At 41.1% G+C, this 17,316-nt stretch overlaps 1 protein-coding gene across 2 annotated transcripts in view; it reads left to right on the forward strand.

Moving 5' to 3' along the window:
* The first annotated feature begins 327 nt into the window (after positions 1-327).
* KDM3B (lysine demethylase 3B) overlaps positions 328-17,316 on the forward strand; it is a 70,464-nt gene continuing 53,475 nt past the window's right edge. Inside the window, exons 1-2 of one of the 2 annotated variants that reach the window (XM_045490368.1) lie at positions 328-639; positions 16,366-16,533. In XM_045490368.1, the coding sequence (XP_045346324.1) occupies positions 445-639; positions 16,366-16,533 (363 nt within the window). In that variant the 5' untranslated portion in view covers positions 328-444. The remainder of the gene's footprint in view (positions 640-16,365; positions 16,534-17,316) is intronic. The other variant, XM_045490378.1, reaches the window with a different exon arrangement.

Consider the following 17,316-nt stretch of genomic DNA (forward strand, 5'->3'; position numbering starts at 1 on the left):
GTAAAAGTCTTGGGTGTCCGAGGCGGGTAAGCTACAGCCTTCTCACATATGGGACACCCCAGAAGGAAGGTTGGGACCAGGATGGTACCAAGAAGACTGAAGGGCCCGCCCACTTCCCTACCCCCGCCTAAACTGCAATTCCCCTCCCTGCCGCAGGGGGCACTGCAGGCCCGGGGGAGGTTGGGGCGGAGCACTGCGAGGGGCCCGGAGCTGCCGTCCCGCTCCAGAGCGCGGGGGGCGCTGTGCGGGGCCCGGGCTGTGGCTCCGCTCCCGGCCACGGGGGGCGCTGCGCGGCGCCGGTGGTTGGTGGTGGCTGTTGGGGGGGGTGGGGGGGAGCCGCGGCCGCGGGTGGTGCGGAGGGAGGCCTTGCGGGCGGATCGGGCGCTCAGCGGCAGAGGTGGTGGGAGGCGGCGGGTGGGAGCGCGGGTCTGGCCGGCCCTGGCGATGGCGGACGCGGCGGCCTCCCCGGTGGGCAAGCGGCTGCTGCTTCTGTTCGCGGATACCGCGGCCTCGGCCTCGGCCTCGGTCCCCGCGGCGGCGGCGGCGGCGGGTGGAGATCCGGGGCCTGCGCTGCGCACTCGGGCCTGGCGGGCCGGCACAGTGCGGGCTATGAGCGGGGCGGTGCCCCAGGACCTAGCGGTGAGTGGCGGCCGAGGCAGGCACTTGAGGCCGGGGCTGCGGGGCCTGCGGGCGGCCTCCCCGGGGGCCTTTGTGAGGGGGCGGTGGGGTGGGGGTGACCCAGTTCCTCGCCCCCAGATCTCCTCAGCGCCCCCCACCGGCTCCTCGGCACCCCGAGCTCTGGCCGGCATGGCTTCCGCGTCGGGGTGCGCGCCCCGGTTTCCCCCGGGGGGCAGCCAGGGCGCCAAGAGCTGCTGCCTCCACCCGACAGGCCCCGCCTCCTCAGCGACCCCTTTCTCAGCGTCCCCCCCACACCCCCAAAACACGCCTTGCGAGCAGGCTCCCGAACCCTGGGCTCCTGGGCCCCTCAGAGTTCGGCTGGTGCTGTCGCTGCTCCCTGAAAGACGCGGACCTGTAGTTCGCAGCCTCCCTGGAAATCTGCACCCTGTTCCCTTCCTCCCGGGAGCCCCGAGTGGGGCGGGAATGTGGGCAATTGTGGGAGGCACAGAGGCTGCAGTTGGAGCTGCTCGGGGCTTTTTTATCAGGCAGTTACTTCCTTCTTGTCTGAGCCGGGCTTGGCCTGGCGGTCTCCAGAAAGGCCAGCTCTCAGGACTCTTCAGGCTCCCTTTCTCTTTGAGCTTCTGGGTGACAGGAGCTGCGGTTGTGGCTGTTTTTGATAAGTTTGAGATGTGTCTTAGGAGCGGAATGGGGCTGCTAGGTGGTGCTTTTTTGCTCCCAGCTCGGCTACTCCCTCAACCCTGGGAGAGGTTTTGTTTTGAAACTTTGTGTTGGAGCTTGGGCGTTTTTGACTACTTGGCCTTGGTGTATTTCGTGATTGAAGTTATTCGGTAAAATAGAACTTAACTAGCATTTGGGACCTTGTGTTATTTTTGTTAATGTGGCGGCACAATATTGTCTTTGAGCTTTGGCAAGCCTCTTTAGTTCCTCATTCTGATAGCAGCCCTAGCTTCTCTGTTAAGACTATGAAAATAGGGAGATTCTTTTGGAATGTAATAGACAGAAGGTAAATTTTCGTGATGAACTTGCTTCTGCAGATATTTTATTTGCTGTAAGTGGGAATGATTTCCTGAGATTTAATGTTAATATTGTAGGCTTCTGATACTCATTTTTCTACCTATTGATTAGTGGTGTTAGGCTTTTTTTTTTTTTTTTTCCCTTTTTTTTTTTTCTTTTCCTCTGATAGGCAGGCTTTATGGGTTGTTTAGCTTGCGGCTGGCTTAGCCTTTCCTTCTGCTACTTGAGTTCACATTCTTTCATCTTTCTCCATGCTAAATAAGAAAAGGCTGTTTGGGCATTTATGTGGCTTCAGTGGGGCGAATTTATAAAAAGCTACCAGGAATATAAAGGGATGAGGGTGATGCTTAAGGAGGGGATTTGGTTGTAAAATACTCTGTGCTTTCTTTAAAAGATTGCTTTCTAGGTTGGGATGGGGGAGAGGTGTCTATCTCAGATCCAAAAATTTACTCCCATAAATGAAAAACATAATTAGGATCCACTATTATATGCATACTTCGACCTAAGGCCTAGTCTGCCCTAGCTTTTCAGTTAGAATTTTATATTCTAGTTGTTTCCTCCATCAGATGAATTGCTAATGAGCTCTGCACCTGAAATGGCTACCCATTCACTTTGTTGTTTGCTGAGCTCCCTAAGGACAGAGGTTTTTGAAGCTCACTGAAATGCTGGACACCTACTAAGCTAAATACTGAATAATTTTACCACTGGGCTCATGAAGTGGTTTCCCAAACCAAGTAAAAAGTTGCAGTGATTCTTGGAAATTAAAGTTAAGGGTACATTAGAAGTGTGTTGGGGTCTCTCATGGAGCTGTGTGCATACAGAAGCAAAGGCAGATTTAGTTTTGAGAATAAACTTAAGCTTGTATGTATATTAAGGGACATAGGTGAGAAAACTACCACAACAAAACTCACAGCCTTTAGAATTTTTCACCAGTTTGCAAAATTGCTCAAGAATTACAGTAGCTATGTTGAGGTTCTGTTAATGACAATGACTAGCCTAGGATGAGAACTGGACATTTGTTTTTCGTTTTCATTAAAGAGATTTCCTTTGGACCCTAGACATGTGGTCCTTTCCAATTTGCACCACACACCGTAGTAAACACAACCGTCTTCCAATCAAAAGTATTCTTCCTGTACTCACGGGTGGAGTTTTCAAGCAGCTGGCCTGTGATTGGGCAGCTTTTCATTCAGTTAGTTTAAGATGTTTTCAGGCATGCTTGGTTTTGAGCATTGCATAGCAGGGCGCCCCCTGTTAAGGATGAGTAATTGAGGGTTGGATGAATGAGTTTTTGAAGTGATTGAAAACACTTTTCAGTTTTAGGCTCCATTAATGGTCTCTTTCTAAATATTATTTGATCCTGAAATCTTTAAAAATGTAGTCCTGCCCCTTTTAATGAACCCTTTTCTGGAAAACAGTACCAAAGCCATGTACTTCCTTAAGATGAAATATGAAAATAGAAAAGTCAGGATCCTGTTGATTGGGAGTTTGGTTGGTAAAGGTTTGCTAGAGGGCATTTTCATCTTCAAAGCTATGCTGACAAATAACTACTGAGAATTTTAGATGTAATAGGACAACAGCTTTTTACCACTACCCCCCCCCCCATGGAGTAGTAGCTTTATTTGTTTTTGAAAATAGGCCTGTCCTGTTATGTTTAAAAAAAAAAAAAAAAATGTGTTGCTGCAAGATTAGTTTAATGGGTTTCTATGCATTTATTTCTGATTCTTCTAACTGTCCTCTATTGTGTTCCCAATCATTACTGGTCCATATAAGTTGCAGAGACCTTGGGACCTTCATATATGTAGGTGTGGTAGTTAAACACACAGACCAAAAAAAAACAAAAACAAAAACAAAAAACATGGGTTTTCCTTTTTTTATTAAAAGGCAAAACTTCTCTTTTGCGAAATGTCTAATAACCAAAAGAATACACAGGAAAAGCCAACAGTATCTTTCACAGGCTTCCACTTTGCAAAAAAAAAAAGGCTTTGCTTGTCTTTTTTAATTTTTTTAAGTAAACAAGCCCAGCGTGGGGCTTGAACTCACAACCCTGAGACCAAGCAAGGGTCACACGCTCTGTTGACTGAGCCAGCCAGGCACCCCATTATCTTTCTTAATACTGGTACAAAAAATATAAAAACATTCATCTGTATACAAAAAGTTGCTTTTATTAGTGAATAGTATACTGCAGTCTTCCCCTCCCCCCCTTTTTTGTAAGGCCTTTTTTTTTTTTTTTTAAGATTTTGTTTTTAAGTCATCTCTTTACCCAGTATGGGGCTCAAACTTAGAACCCCAGGATCAAGAGTTGCATGCTCTATGGACTGAGCCAGCCAGGCACCCCTCCCCTTTTTTCCATTTACCATTATACCATGGACATTAATACCTATAAATGTTACTCATCCTTTTAGATAACTACATGATATTTCATAGAACGGATGTACCATCATTTGTTTAATCATTCCTCCTTTTCCTGGATGTTCAAGTTAGTTATATTTTTGGCACTACAAATAATGCTGTGCTTAATAAACTTGTACACATATCTTGTGTAATCATGGTTTTGTTTCTGTAGTTTAGACACCTAGGAGTGGGTTAGGAATTCTAGGAGTACATGAATCTTCAGTTGTATTAGATAATACCAGGTAGTTTTCCACTAAGATGATAGCATTTCTCATGCCTACCAGCAGTGCATACATGCAATGCTGGTTTCCACCTTTCCCATCACTCGTGTCATCAGTCTGTCTCTTTTGGCAATCTGATGGGTGAAAAATAATACCTAGCGGTTTCATGACTACTGGTCTTTTTCTATCTTTATTGGCCTTTTATATTTTTAATGAGTTATGTACCTATCTTTTGTCCATTTTAAAAAAAAATAGAGGAGTCTTTTCACTCTGTACAAGTTCTGTGCATTTTAAGGTTATTAACTCCTTTATCCCTCAGGTGTGTTACAATTATTTTCTCTCGTTTGTCTTTGAACTTTATGAGTTGTTTTGCCATACAGAAAAGCAAGATGTTTACATCATTAAATTTCTTACACTTTTCCTAATGGTTTCTTTACTTGCTTGAGGATAGCTCCTTGCCCTTGAATCTATGTAAATGTTATTTAATGTTTCTGTATTTTTACCTTTAGATCTTTGGTCTGCCTGGAATATTTTTGTAAGTGGCATGTGCGGTGGGAGATCTAACTTGCTTCCTACTGAGTAATCAGTTGTGGTAGCACCAGTTTTATTAAATAAACTATCCTTTGGGGCGCCTGGGTGGCGCGGTCGGTTGGGCGTCCGACTTCAGCCAGGTCACGATCTCGCGGTCCGGGAGTTCGAGCCCCGCGTCGGGCTCTGGGCTGATGGCTCAGAGCCTGGAGCCTGTTTCCGATTCTGTGTCTCCCTCTCTCTCTGCCCCTCCCCCGTTCATGCTCTGTCTCTCTCTGTCCCAAAGATGAATGAACGTTGAAAAAAAATAAAAAAAAAAAAAAAGTAAACTATCCTTTTCTTGCTGTTTGTTAGAATTAAATGATTCTTTTAGTAGCCATTGATTTGTTTTGAATGTGTATCTTAGCTATCACAGCTATCCAGAATTTGCAAGAGGAGTAGAAGCATATCTGCTTTATTGTTTTTATCCCTTAATCTTTCATCTTTATCTGGCAGAAAGGTGGACTCTAAAGTACTCCTTTCCTTTGATTCCAGATAATGTAATAATTGTAGCAGTGTCCAGGCTAGTACCGTGTTTCTTTTATCTGGGAGTCTTCCAAGAGGAATGAAAAGTTATCTGTATCTGCCTTATTTTTTTACGTCCTCCTCCAACCTTTCTTCCTTGTCTCAGGTTAGGTGGACTTTAAAATACCTCTCTACTTTGTTCCTAGATAATGATTATAATCAGGTCTAGGACAGTACTCTGTTTCCAGGGCACAATCTCCACCTATGTTCACACAAACGTAGAACTCAGCCCTAATTGAAATGGGAGTTAATGATTATCCTTAAGTGTCCTTTACTTTTAATTCCAGGAGTTTAATAAAAATCTGCCTGGTACGTGATACACTGTTTATTAAAATAAATAGAATATGTTTTGTGGGTCAGTGTACTGTTTACAGAACTGTAAATAAAAGTGAGATTATACAAAAGAATATGTAATGTTTAAGTGTGAGCCCCTCTAATGTTTTTCGTCTTAATTCTCTTAGAGCAGGAGGTCTATTTTTGAACCTTAAGGTCTATTTTTGAACATTAAGCCATCCTTGAGTTTTTCAGGCACTCAAGTGCTTCATATAATTCATTAAAAAAAAAAAAAGTTTGTCTTATTGTGTGTGTATAATTGTTAGTAGTTCTATCTTAATTTGCATTCTGTTGAGTTTAGAGCTGTGCAGTGTGTCCACCAGTGATCACATACTCTGGCCATTTTGTCCATCCAGCATCCTCTCCCTTTAGTGCACAAATATTTCCTCTTAATTACCATTTATTTCTAAGAGTTGCTTCACTAATTTCCCACCTCCCAGGGGCTGAGTCCCTCCTTTAGTACTCGCTTGCCTACTTTTTATCTCCGACTTGTTATGGTTGATTCACTTGCCCCACTTCCCTTCTTGTAAATGGTGGGTGAATAACTGTAAATGGTGGGTAAGTTACGTGGCCTTTTCTCTTGTTAGTGATTTTCTCAACAGCTGGAGTTGATTCCTGTAGGGTTTGCTTCCACAAGGCCTGCGGGACTGACACCTGTTACTGCTTCTCAGTTTTTCCACTGCCTTTGACAGGTTGGTGGTTTTTAAGCACTCCCGACCCCACTATCCCGACTGCCAGAGTGTCTTTTACCCTTGTAGGTGGATAAAACCTACCTGATGTTCAAGTAGTGACTCATATATATGACCTCTCTCAGTTTTGCAAGGGTAAAAACTCCATTTGTGTGTGTGTGTGTGTGTGTGTGTGTGTGTGTGTTTAGGGGTAATCAGGCTCTGGGGAACTGATTCTCACTAACCACACTCTCTGGAGACTGATTTGTAAATTCGCATATAAGGTTATTAATTTACAGTAGGAGATACACCTATCCAGAGATCTGCACAGAGCCTCTTCCTGGTCTACTCACGAGACCAAATTATAGATACGCAGGACCCTTGGTGTGCAAAGAATCCTATGAGGGAAATTGGGTGTTGCCAAAAGGATGTTTATAGCAAGCAGCCCTGATTCATTGATCCTCCACTTTCTTAGTACTTTTTGGCTTTTATTGCTTTGTTTCCCCTTTCCTCTTTGCTTTTAATATTAACCATCAAAATCCTATAAAGAAAAGGTTTGTCCATTCCAGGTTCTACCACCTCTATAAAGCCTTTCTGAATCCCCAACGTGTTATTTTTTTCTTTGATGTTGTAGCACTTTGTGATATACCTCTTTTGGAATATTAATCACATTTTTCTTCTTATAGATATATAACAAGATATATAGCTTATTTCCTCTACTAAATGTAAGTTCCATCAACAACAGAATGTGAATTTTTCTGTTAGTATTTTTAAGAGGTCTTTTCTGACTACCATATCTTAAAAAGTAGACTAGGGGCACCTGGGTGGCACAGTCGGTTAAGCATCCAACTCTTGATGTTGGCTTCGGTCATGATCTCATGAATCATGGGTTTGCCCCGTATCAGGCTCTGCACTGATGTTGCAGAGCCTGCTTGGGATTCTGTCTACTTCTCTCTGACCCTCCCCTGCTTGTGCTCTCTCTCTCTCTCAAAATAAACTTAAAAATTTTTTTTAAAGTAGACTATGTAGAAGCGATTGTTAACTTTCATTTCTGATTTCTTACGGAATTTCTGCTCTGTGGCCTCCTGTTTTAAGGTGTTTATAATTGATCTTTAACTTTTTTCTGTTTATATACATATATTTTTTATTTTTTTTTTTAACGTTTATTTATTATTGAGAGACAGAGACACAGCATGAGCATGGGAGGGGCAGAGAGAGGAGGAGCATAGAATCCGAAGCAGGCTCCAGTCTCTGAGCTATCCTCACAGAACCCGACGCAGGGCTTGAACTCACAAATCGCGAGATTATGACCTGAGCCGAAGTTGGACACTTAACCTACTGAGCCACCCAAGCACCCCTGTTTATATATTTTTATGGATATGGACTCACTACTAATTTTTTTGTCTTGAGATTATTGGAATCTTATTGGAGACCCCAATCCAAGGCCCATTGTCCACCTGACTTGTCACATTAGAAGCTTTAGATGTTTTATTTTTGTGGTTTTGTGGTAATGCATGCCTGTAATACAAAATGAAATTAATTTGATAATAATTTTAAAAGTCATCCCTGTATGTCACAACCAATTAGAAACAGCTGTTCATATTTTGATACATATTTTGATACATATTCATCTAATCTCTTTTTAGAATTGTCAGAAGTTGAATTCGTACTGTATTTTCAGTTTTGTGTTTTGCTATTTTACTTAATGTAGCACTTTTCCTGTATTACTGAAAACTTTTGTGTATGGGTAATTTTAATTTTCTTGGGGCTTTATTTTCCACAGGTAACATGTATTGCTCTCGTAAGTGAAAGGAAAACAATAAAAGCTCTTTAAGAAAAATTTTATAATTTTTATTCTGGATAAATTATTTAACTGTTCCTCTTTCACTGAATATTGAAGTTGTTTAAGATTTTAGACTTTATCAATAATGCTGTGTGAGCATTTTTGTGAATAAAGCCTTCCCTCTGTTTAAGGTTATTTCCTAGAATTATTGCTAGGAGTGGTTATTATGGAGACCCAGAGTATGCACATATTTAAGATTCTTGATAATATGTTTTCTTGTTTTTAAATCATACCAATTTATAATCTGACCAGTAGTGTGAATTTCTTAAGGAGTGCATGTTTTTCAGGAGCCCCAAATCTGCTAGACATTTTATGCTTTCATTTCATTTAATCCTTAGACAATCCTTTGAGGTACTTACTGTCCCTATTTATAGGCAAAGGAAATGAGGCTCAAAGAGGCTAAAGTGTCTTGCCCTGGGCTACACAGCTAAGAAATAAGGAAGTTGGGATGCAAATTCAGTTCTTTATGATGCTACAGCCCCTAAAAACACTATATATTTGTATGCTTGAGTTTTTATTTAGGCTATCCTTATGATACTCAAGTATTTAACATTTCATATATTGTAGATGTTAGAAATTGGGGGTGGGGGTGGTTGATGAGGTTAATTGTTAGAAAGCTATCTCTTGAGAAAAAAAAGAAAGCTATCTCTTGATCAGATGAACCATATAAAAAAAATTGTTTTATATTTGAAAACAGCCGTCTTCTAGACGTGCATCATTCCCCGTCTTGGCTGTCAAGATATCCCACAGTTTTGTAAAATCATTTCTTTAAAAAAAATTTTTTTTTAAGTTTATTTTTCACAGAGAGAGAAAGAGACAGAGCATGGGTGGGGAGGGGCGTGAGAGGGAGACACAGAATCCGAAGCAGCCTCCAGGCTCTGTCTGAGCTGTCAGCACAGAGCCCGATGGGGGCTCAAACTCATGGACCCTGAGATCATGACCTGAGCCGAAGTTGGATGCTCGACCTACTGAGCCACTCAGGCACACCTGTAAAATCATTTCTAATAGACTTTACATTTTGTTTAGAATCATTTAAAAAATAAAATTCAGCTGGTAAATTTTACAGATCTTCTTGGCTTTATTCAGCAATACCTGAATCAACAGCATCCCTTCGAGCTGATAGAAAGGAGCTCCAGAGAGCTGTGCAAAATGAAAGACTTTAATAGGCAGAAGGAGGTGGCACAAGGTGGTTATTCTAGCAAAGAGCTGATTGTTTCAGACAAGGTTACCTTCCTTTGCGGGAGAGCAGGGGTCCATCAGGCAGATTACCTCTCTAGTGCTGACCAGGTAATTCCAGATTTACTGGTTTAAGATTCCCTTCCTAGGAGAAGTTAAGTTGTGGTTTGATGACTTGCGCTTAGCACAAGTGACTCCATTTTGGGCTTGTGCCTTTTTTAATGGTATGTATGTAGGTAGTAAAATTGGAAAACTTAGGGACTTCGGGAGTTGACTTAATCTTCCATTTCTCTTACTCTCAGCCATCATCATCTGTTATTTTTTTCTCTGTAGTTTCTCAAATACACTTTGTTTTCCATTCATATCTTTTTGGATTAAGCCTTTTTCATCTTTTTACTGGATTATCATGACTTTGTAATTGGTCCCCCTGCCTCCAGTTTCTTCTCTCTGTAATTAATCTTCCACCCTGCTCCCAAAGTTAATTCTTTCCTTTTTAAAAAGTGTTAATTATTTAAGCATTATATGAATATAGATTTTGTTTTGTTTTGTTTTTAAAAAAGCATTTACTGATTAAGGCAAAAATGCTATTATCCCCTCTGTCCCAATCCTCCTATTCTCTCACATACACACCCTAAATTCTGCAACCAGCTTCTTTTGCATATAACACATCTTGGAGATCTTTCCATGGTAGTCTTCTAGATATATCTCATTTTTTAAAACTTCTCGATATTTTTCCATAGTATGAATAAAGTGTTTTGCCATTCATCTAATTATAAAATACTTTGTAATTTCTATTTTGATTTTCTATTTAAATTGAGCATTGAGAAGTTTTCCCACAGATGATATTATCTTTATAAAACGTTGTACCATGTCTTCCCCCTCCCCATTTAAAACTATCAGTGGCTCCCTCAAGGCCTATATCAGGGAACATAAACCCACTTGTGTCCAAGGTACCAGGTGTATGAAAACAGCTAGATGACAGACTAGAGAATATAGTGGATTAGCAACTGGAGAGTGCAGATACTGCCTACAGATGTTCAATGCACATTAAAAACAAATCAACAAAAAAACCACTCTGCTGGCCAAATATGATACCTTTGCCACCAGGTTTCAGTGCATCATGCATTAACATGCCAATCAGAGTCCTTACAGCTTACTTACTAACAGCTGCCACTGCTGCCTGGAACACTCAATCAGCTTTTATGTTTCTCTTCCTTTGCACCTGCCAGAAAGTCTTTCTCTGCCAGAAGGCAACTTGTCCTTTTAGACCCAGCTTGTATACTACTATCCCTTCTGTGAAACCATTCTAGTTTCTCAAGGCAGATATGTTTTCTAGCCTAACATAACATGTTTGTTATTGCCCTTATTACACAGCTCTGTAATCATTTTTATACCTCTGTGTTGACTCTTTTGGGGTGTGAGTCCCTCCTGCCAATTGCTACCGTTATTCACCTTGATATTCTTGGTCAGTAAATGCTCTGTATATACATAAGAGATGTTCTATTTTTGGTGAGCATGACTGAATGAATAACTTTATTAATTATAGTAAGAGTAGCCTTAGGCAGAACCAGAACTCAAGCTGATATTAACACAATAAACATGAAAGCTTATATTACTCAGGTTACTAGTTAGTATCTGATGTTATCAAACTTAGGAGAACTTAATTGATTGTATTAAAGAATTTCTTTGGTTTTAATGTCACTAAAATAAATGTAAGTCACATATATACCATAAAAGGAATTTTGAAATGAAAGCAAGAGTTTTACTACTATCTCTCCTTAACTCATGAAATATTTTACATCTACTGCTTGGATTCTAGCTATAGTATGTGTGGTTCTATTTGCTATTTTTATTCTAATAGTAGAAATTTTTAAAAGACTTTTTAAATAATCAACTCAAACTGTTTTAGTCTTGTTCTATTCAGATTATCAGCCTGTCTTGGTCATCTGTGACTCAGTTCAACCACAGCCATTGATTTTTTGTTAGTTTATATACCTTCCTCTTCTCTGGTCTTGCCACTACCATTTTAAGAGTTCATGTTGTAGGTACTTTGATCTGAAATTATTGTTTACCTTATATGTTCTCCTTTGTTCCATTACCTAAGCTAGGAAGTAAAGCACAGTGCTAGGGCCAGAAATAAGCCTTAGTGTTCAGAGAACGTGCTTACATATATCCACATTCCATATTGCTCTTAAAACAGATTCATATTGGAGCTCCTGGGTCGCTCAACCAATTCAGTATCTGACTCTTAGTTTTGGCTCAGGTCTTGATCTTGCAGTTTGTGAATTCAAGCCCCTCATCCAGCTCCATGCTGACAGTGCAAAGTCTGCTTGCGATTTTCTCTCTCTCCCTCTCTCTGTCTGCTCCACCCCTGCTCGTGCTCTCTCTCTCTCAAAGTAAAGAAATAAACTTAAAAAAAAAATAGCAAACATTCATACTGTTAGCCTTGAACTGTAGCTTGATCCCAGAATGTGTAGCACTGTTGTTGTTGTCAAAGTAAACACTTCATTCCATATATGTCCTTTGCTGGGGTGGGTTGAAAGTTTATTTCCTTTAAGTTGGGTGAAATCTGGTTTTTCAGTAATTGAACTTTTCCCTGATGTTTTCAGGTAAGTGATGATAGGATTCCTGAATATTAACTTTTTGAGTGTTGAAGTTCTTTTGTAAAAGCAATAAAAATTGTTATAGCTATAGTACAATGACTTCTTTTAGTATTGTATTTGTGTATTGCTATAACTTAGAATTTTGTGACTCGCCTTTGATTTTTAAAGTGGTTTCAGCATGGCACCTTGCCATCAGTCACCGTGGAGCCTCAGCCTCTGGTTTTCTGAGTGATGCCTGGTAGCGTACTCAGGGTCAGACTCAGCCAGGGCATTTAATACTCCATGCTACTTTTCATGCCGTGCAAGGTCTTGTCTGTCCTCCAGCCATCTCCTTCTCTTGATATCAGTTATGTAATGGTATCACTCTGGTTCAAAATCCAAGTCATTTTTAAATTTTCCTTTATCCTTTTATCCAGCCATTCATCAAGCTTGATGATTCTTAACAACCACAAGTCGCTTTTCTTCCTAGTCTCACTGCTCCCACTCTAGGTCATGTAAGAATACTCCCTATAACCTTCTCCCAACTCCAGTCTGTCTGTATCCACTGGTTAGTAGCTGAATTTCCTTAAAACCAACTACTCTGTTCATATCTTGACCTCACTTAGAAACCCTTTAATGACACTTGTGTGCATACACACGTATACACACCCCTCCCATTGGCAGCTAGATGAAGCCTCAATTTTTTATCCCAGTATTCAAGGTTTGCCACATTGACTTTGTTTTTTTTTTTAAGCCTCATCTCTCACTCCTTCCCCCACAGTCTGCTTATATAGCTCCTGGCCATCCTAGAACTTGAGTGGACTTTTTTTGGGGGGGGGGGTAGGAGGCTCAGCCCATATCAGTCCCCTCTGCACCCTTAAAGTGATCTCTTCTGCCTCTGAACATCCCCCATACTTGATTTTTTTACTTTATTTCTCCTTATTTTGTGGCATATTATGCTTTTGAATCCATTACTTTATTTGAACTTCACAACCAGTCTATGAGATAAGCAAGACAAGTGTGTCTTATCACAGGGGAGAAAACCAAAACTTGAGGAGGGAAGAGTGACTTGTCCAAGTTTTGGGGTTAATAGAGTAGACCTCAGGGTGCCTTTGTGGCTCAGTTGGTTGAGCGTCCAACTTCAGCTCAGGTCATGATCTCGCGGTTCGTGGGTTCGAGCCCTGTGTTGGGCTCTGTGCTGACAGCTCAGAGCCTGGAGCCTACTTCAACTGGTGTGTCTCCCTCTCTCTCTGCCCCTCCCCTGCTCTCTCTCTCTCTCTCTCTCTCTCTCTCTCAAAAATAAATAAACATTAAAAAAAATTTTTTTTTAAACATTTATTTATTTTTGAGACAGAGAGACAGAGCATGAATGGGGGAGGGTCAGAGAGAGAGGGAGACGCAGAATCTGAAACAGGCTCCAGGCAGGCTCTGAGCTGTCAGCACAGAGTCCGACGTGGGGCTCGAGCTCACAGACCGCGGAGATCATGACCTGAGCCAAAGTCGGCCGCTTAACCGACTGAGCCACCCAGGTGCCCCAATATTAAAAAAAAAGTTTTTTTTAATAGTGTGGAGCTGGTACTCAAATCCAAGTCTCCTGGAACATAAGCCCCAACCTGTGTTTATTATGCTGCTACTACCTTTCTTGGTGCCTGAGTCTGCACATAAGTATGATTATCTCTTTCCAATGGTCTGCAAGTTATTTGAAGTTGTGTCTTATTCCCTTGGAACATTTATGTATATATGAGTGAGCCCATTCATGTATTAAATATATTGTAATTCATTGTTCTCCTCTTTCTCAGTAAAAATTGTGCTTCTCGTTTCTGAACCTTGTTTCCCCACTGTGTGTGTGGGGGTGGGTATGTATATGTGTGTTTAATCAGAAGTGAAGCTTGGTATATTACAATAATAAAACTGGAGCTTTATATAGTGGATTTGATTTCTGGGATAACTTTTCAGCAACACACTCCACATTCACAAGTATGCATTGACTGTGAAGAGATTAAGCCTAACACTAGGCTACTGCACAGTGCTTTCACACTTTGTGAATGTAAGTATCCTAGATTTTCATTTAATTTTACCTTTAATTTTTATGTTGAATAGATGAGAACATGTATACCATGAAAGGCTGATACGAACTCAGTAACAATTTTAATGGATTTGAATTTTATTCATTGTATCATCTACACATATTTTAAAAATAACAGTACATACATGTACTGGAAGCTTCGGTGTGAGAAATTTCTTATTGTGCCAAGAGGTTGGAAAAGCATTGCTTCCCTGAGTAATTACTTTGTTTTCCTTTTAGACCGTGGGAGGAGCTCCTGGCTCCTCCAGTTGGTAGAGCATGTAAGTTCAAGCCCCATGTTGGGTGCAGAGTTTAATTAAAAAACAACAACAACAACAACAAAAAAAAAAACCAGGCACCTGGGTGGTTCAGTCTGTTCGGTGTCCAACTTTGGCTCAAGTTATGATCTTGCAGTTCATGAGTTCAGGCCCGGGGTCAGGCTCTGTGCTGACAGCTGAGTTTGGAGCCTGCTTGGGATTCTGTGTCTCCCTCTCTCTCTCTGCCCCTCCCCCGCTTACACTCTATCTTCTTCTCTCTCGATTTTAAATAAATAAGCATTACATAAAAATTTTTTAAAAAAAGATGCTGACAGTGGCAACTATGCAACTAACCTCCTCATTTTCAAATTGGCCTTTAGGAAGCTCAGAGGCACATGTATCACTCAGTCATACAGCTGTATAGATCCTCGTGGCCAGCTTAAGTTTTCCCTTTTACACTTTCATAGTGACTTCTTGTTGTAGTTTGCTTGGCCTTGATTTTTTTTTTTTTTCATTTGTATTTTGTCATTTTATTGCATGTGCTTCTCAAAAACCAACTAAAATTCTATGAAAATGAAGGGGCTATGAATAAAATAGTCTTTCTATCACCAGCTATAATTTAAGTCCTGGGTATTTCTATGCTAACTATTGATACCTGTATTCATATGTCTTGCTCTTTATGCTGCATGTGAAACATACTCAGAATTTATATAGAAAAGCCAAACCTAAGCATACTAGTTATTAGAAAAATGTAGTTTTGGGGTACCTGGGTGGCTCAGTCGGTTAAGTGGCTGTCTTCGGCTCAGTTCATGACCTCACAGTTCAGGAGTTCAAGCCCTAAACTGGGCTCTCTGCTGTCAGCATGAAGCCCACTTCGGATCCTCTGTGTCACTCTTTCTGCCTCTTCCCTGCTCCTGCGGGTGTACTCTCTCTCTCTGTCTCTCAAAAATAAATATGATTTAAAAATTAAAATTAAAAAAAAAAGAAAAATGTGGTTTCGGGGCGCCTGGGTGGCTCAGTAGGTTGAGCGTCCGACTCTTGATTTTGGCTCAGGTCATGATTCCTGGGATGTGGTATCAAGCCCTGCATCAGGCTCCACACTCAGTGTGGAGCTGTCTCCCTCTGCCCCTCTCCCCCACTCGCACTGTCTCTCTCTCTCTAAAGTAAAATAAAATGAAATAAAAGAAAAAAGAGAAATGAAGTTTTGTTTAATCTGAATCACTTTTTAAAACTTTCTGCACTGTCTATGTAACTATATCTCAAAAAGTAGAGTATCTCTGCTGGGAGGAAGCGAAGTATTGTTGATGTTGACAGCATGCCTCTTCTAACAGATATGAGATCACTCCTGGCAGGGGCAGTTAAAAAATCCACATGCAGAACTGGGAAGGAACCTTTTTTTTTGGTGTTCATCCTTTGAATTTTATATCATGTTCATATATCACCTATTCAAAAAAATTCCTCAAAGAAGTTCACTGGGGTGCCTGGGTGGCTCAGTTGAGAATCCGACTTCTGTTCAGGTCATGATTTCAAGGTTTGTAAGTTCAAGCCCTGCATCAAGGTCACTGCTGCCAATACAGAGCCCGCTTTGGACCTCTGTCCCCCTCTCTATACCCCTCCCCTGCTTGCACACTCTCAAAAAAAATAAACATTAAAAAAAAAAGTTCTGTCATATTCAGTACAAGTGTAAAGAATTTCTCTCTAACCTGTTAGACTATGAGCTCCTTAAGACCTGGAAATGTGCTAGATTTCTCTATTTCTGAACCTAGCATGGTGTCTCATACATAGTAGGCCCCTAGATGGTGTGCATAGATGTAAACTGGAAACCAAGAATTACAAATTTCAATAGGATAACAGCTAAAAATTGCTAACTGTGGATGTGCCCCCTTAACTCTGCTACCCTTTTCAAAGTGAAGCTGAGATCAGCTTCCTTGCTCTGAAATAAGATGGATTTTTATTGAAATTCATCAAAAGGACTTAAAAACAAATTAGAATTTTTCCTAGTCACAGTTTATGTCTGTTTATATATTATAATGTGGGATTTTTCCAAATGTGACCTCCAAACTCCTTTTTATCTCTTTTTGCAGATCTTTGTAGAATTTGATGGCTGTAACTGGAAGCAGCACTCCTGGGTTAAAGTTCATGCTGAAGAAGTTATTGTGCTTCTGCTGGAAGGGTCTCTGGTGTGGGCACCCCGGAAGGACCCAGTCCTTGTCCAGGGTACTCGAGTCTCAATTGCACAGTGGCCAGCCCTGGTGAGTGACTTACTGCCTACGAACATATTTGAGCTTTACTCCTGTACTATAACTGTAACTATGGTATTTATCCAATAGCTGAACTCCTGGGGCGCCTGGGTGGCTACTCAGTTAGGTGTCTGACTTCAGCTCAGGTCACGATTTCACGGTCTGTGGGTTCAAGCCCCGAGTCGGGCTCTGTGCTGACAGGTCAGACTGGCCTGGAGCCTGCTTCAGATTCTCTGTCTCCCTCTCTCTCTGCCCCTCCCCTGCTCGTGCTCTGTAGATCTCTCAAGAATAATAAATATTTTTTAAAAAATAGCTGAACTCTTTAGAGTTCCCAAAGGATGTATATTCCTAACATACTTTTATTCTGATGCTACTGAAGCAGAAAGTGGGAGATCTTTTCAACTGTGTCTTCTGAACTTTTTTTGTTTTTGAAATATAATTAACATACAGTGTTTATATTAGTTTTAGGTTTACACTATAATGATTCAACAATTCTATTCATTACTCAGTGCTCGTAGTGATAAGTATTTCTGAAGTTTGACAAAATAATGCCATAAATTTAATCCTCTTTATTTCACTCATGGCCCCACCCATCTCCCCTCTGGCAACCACCAGTTCTCTGTATTAAAGAGTGTGGGGTTTTTGTCTCTTTTTCTTTGTTCATTTATTTTGTTTCTTACATTCCACAAATGTGGAGTGCCTGAGTAGCTCAATCTATTTAAGCATCCAGCTCTTGATTTCAGCTCAGGTCATGATCTCACTGGTCAAGAGATCAAGCCCTGTGCTGGACTCTGC

The sequence above is a fragment of the Leopardus geoffroyi genome, chromosome A1 (genome assembly GCF_018350155.1).
Source record: "Leopardus geoffroyi isolate Oge1 chromosome A1, O.geoffroyi_Oge1_pat1.0, whole genome shotgun sequence".
In the NCBI taxonomy this organism is placed as follows: Eukaryota; Metazoa; Chordata; class Mammalia; order Carnivora; family Felidae; genus Leopardus; species Leopardus geoffroyi.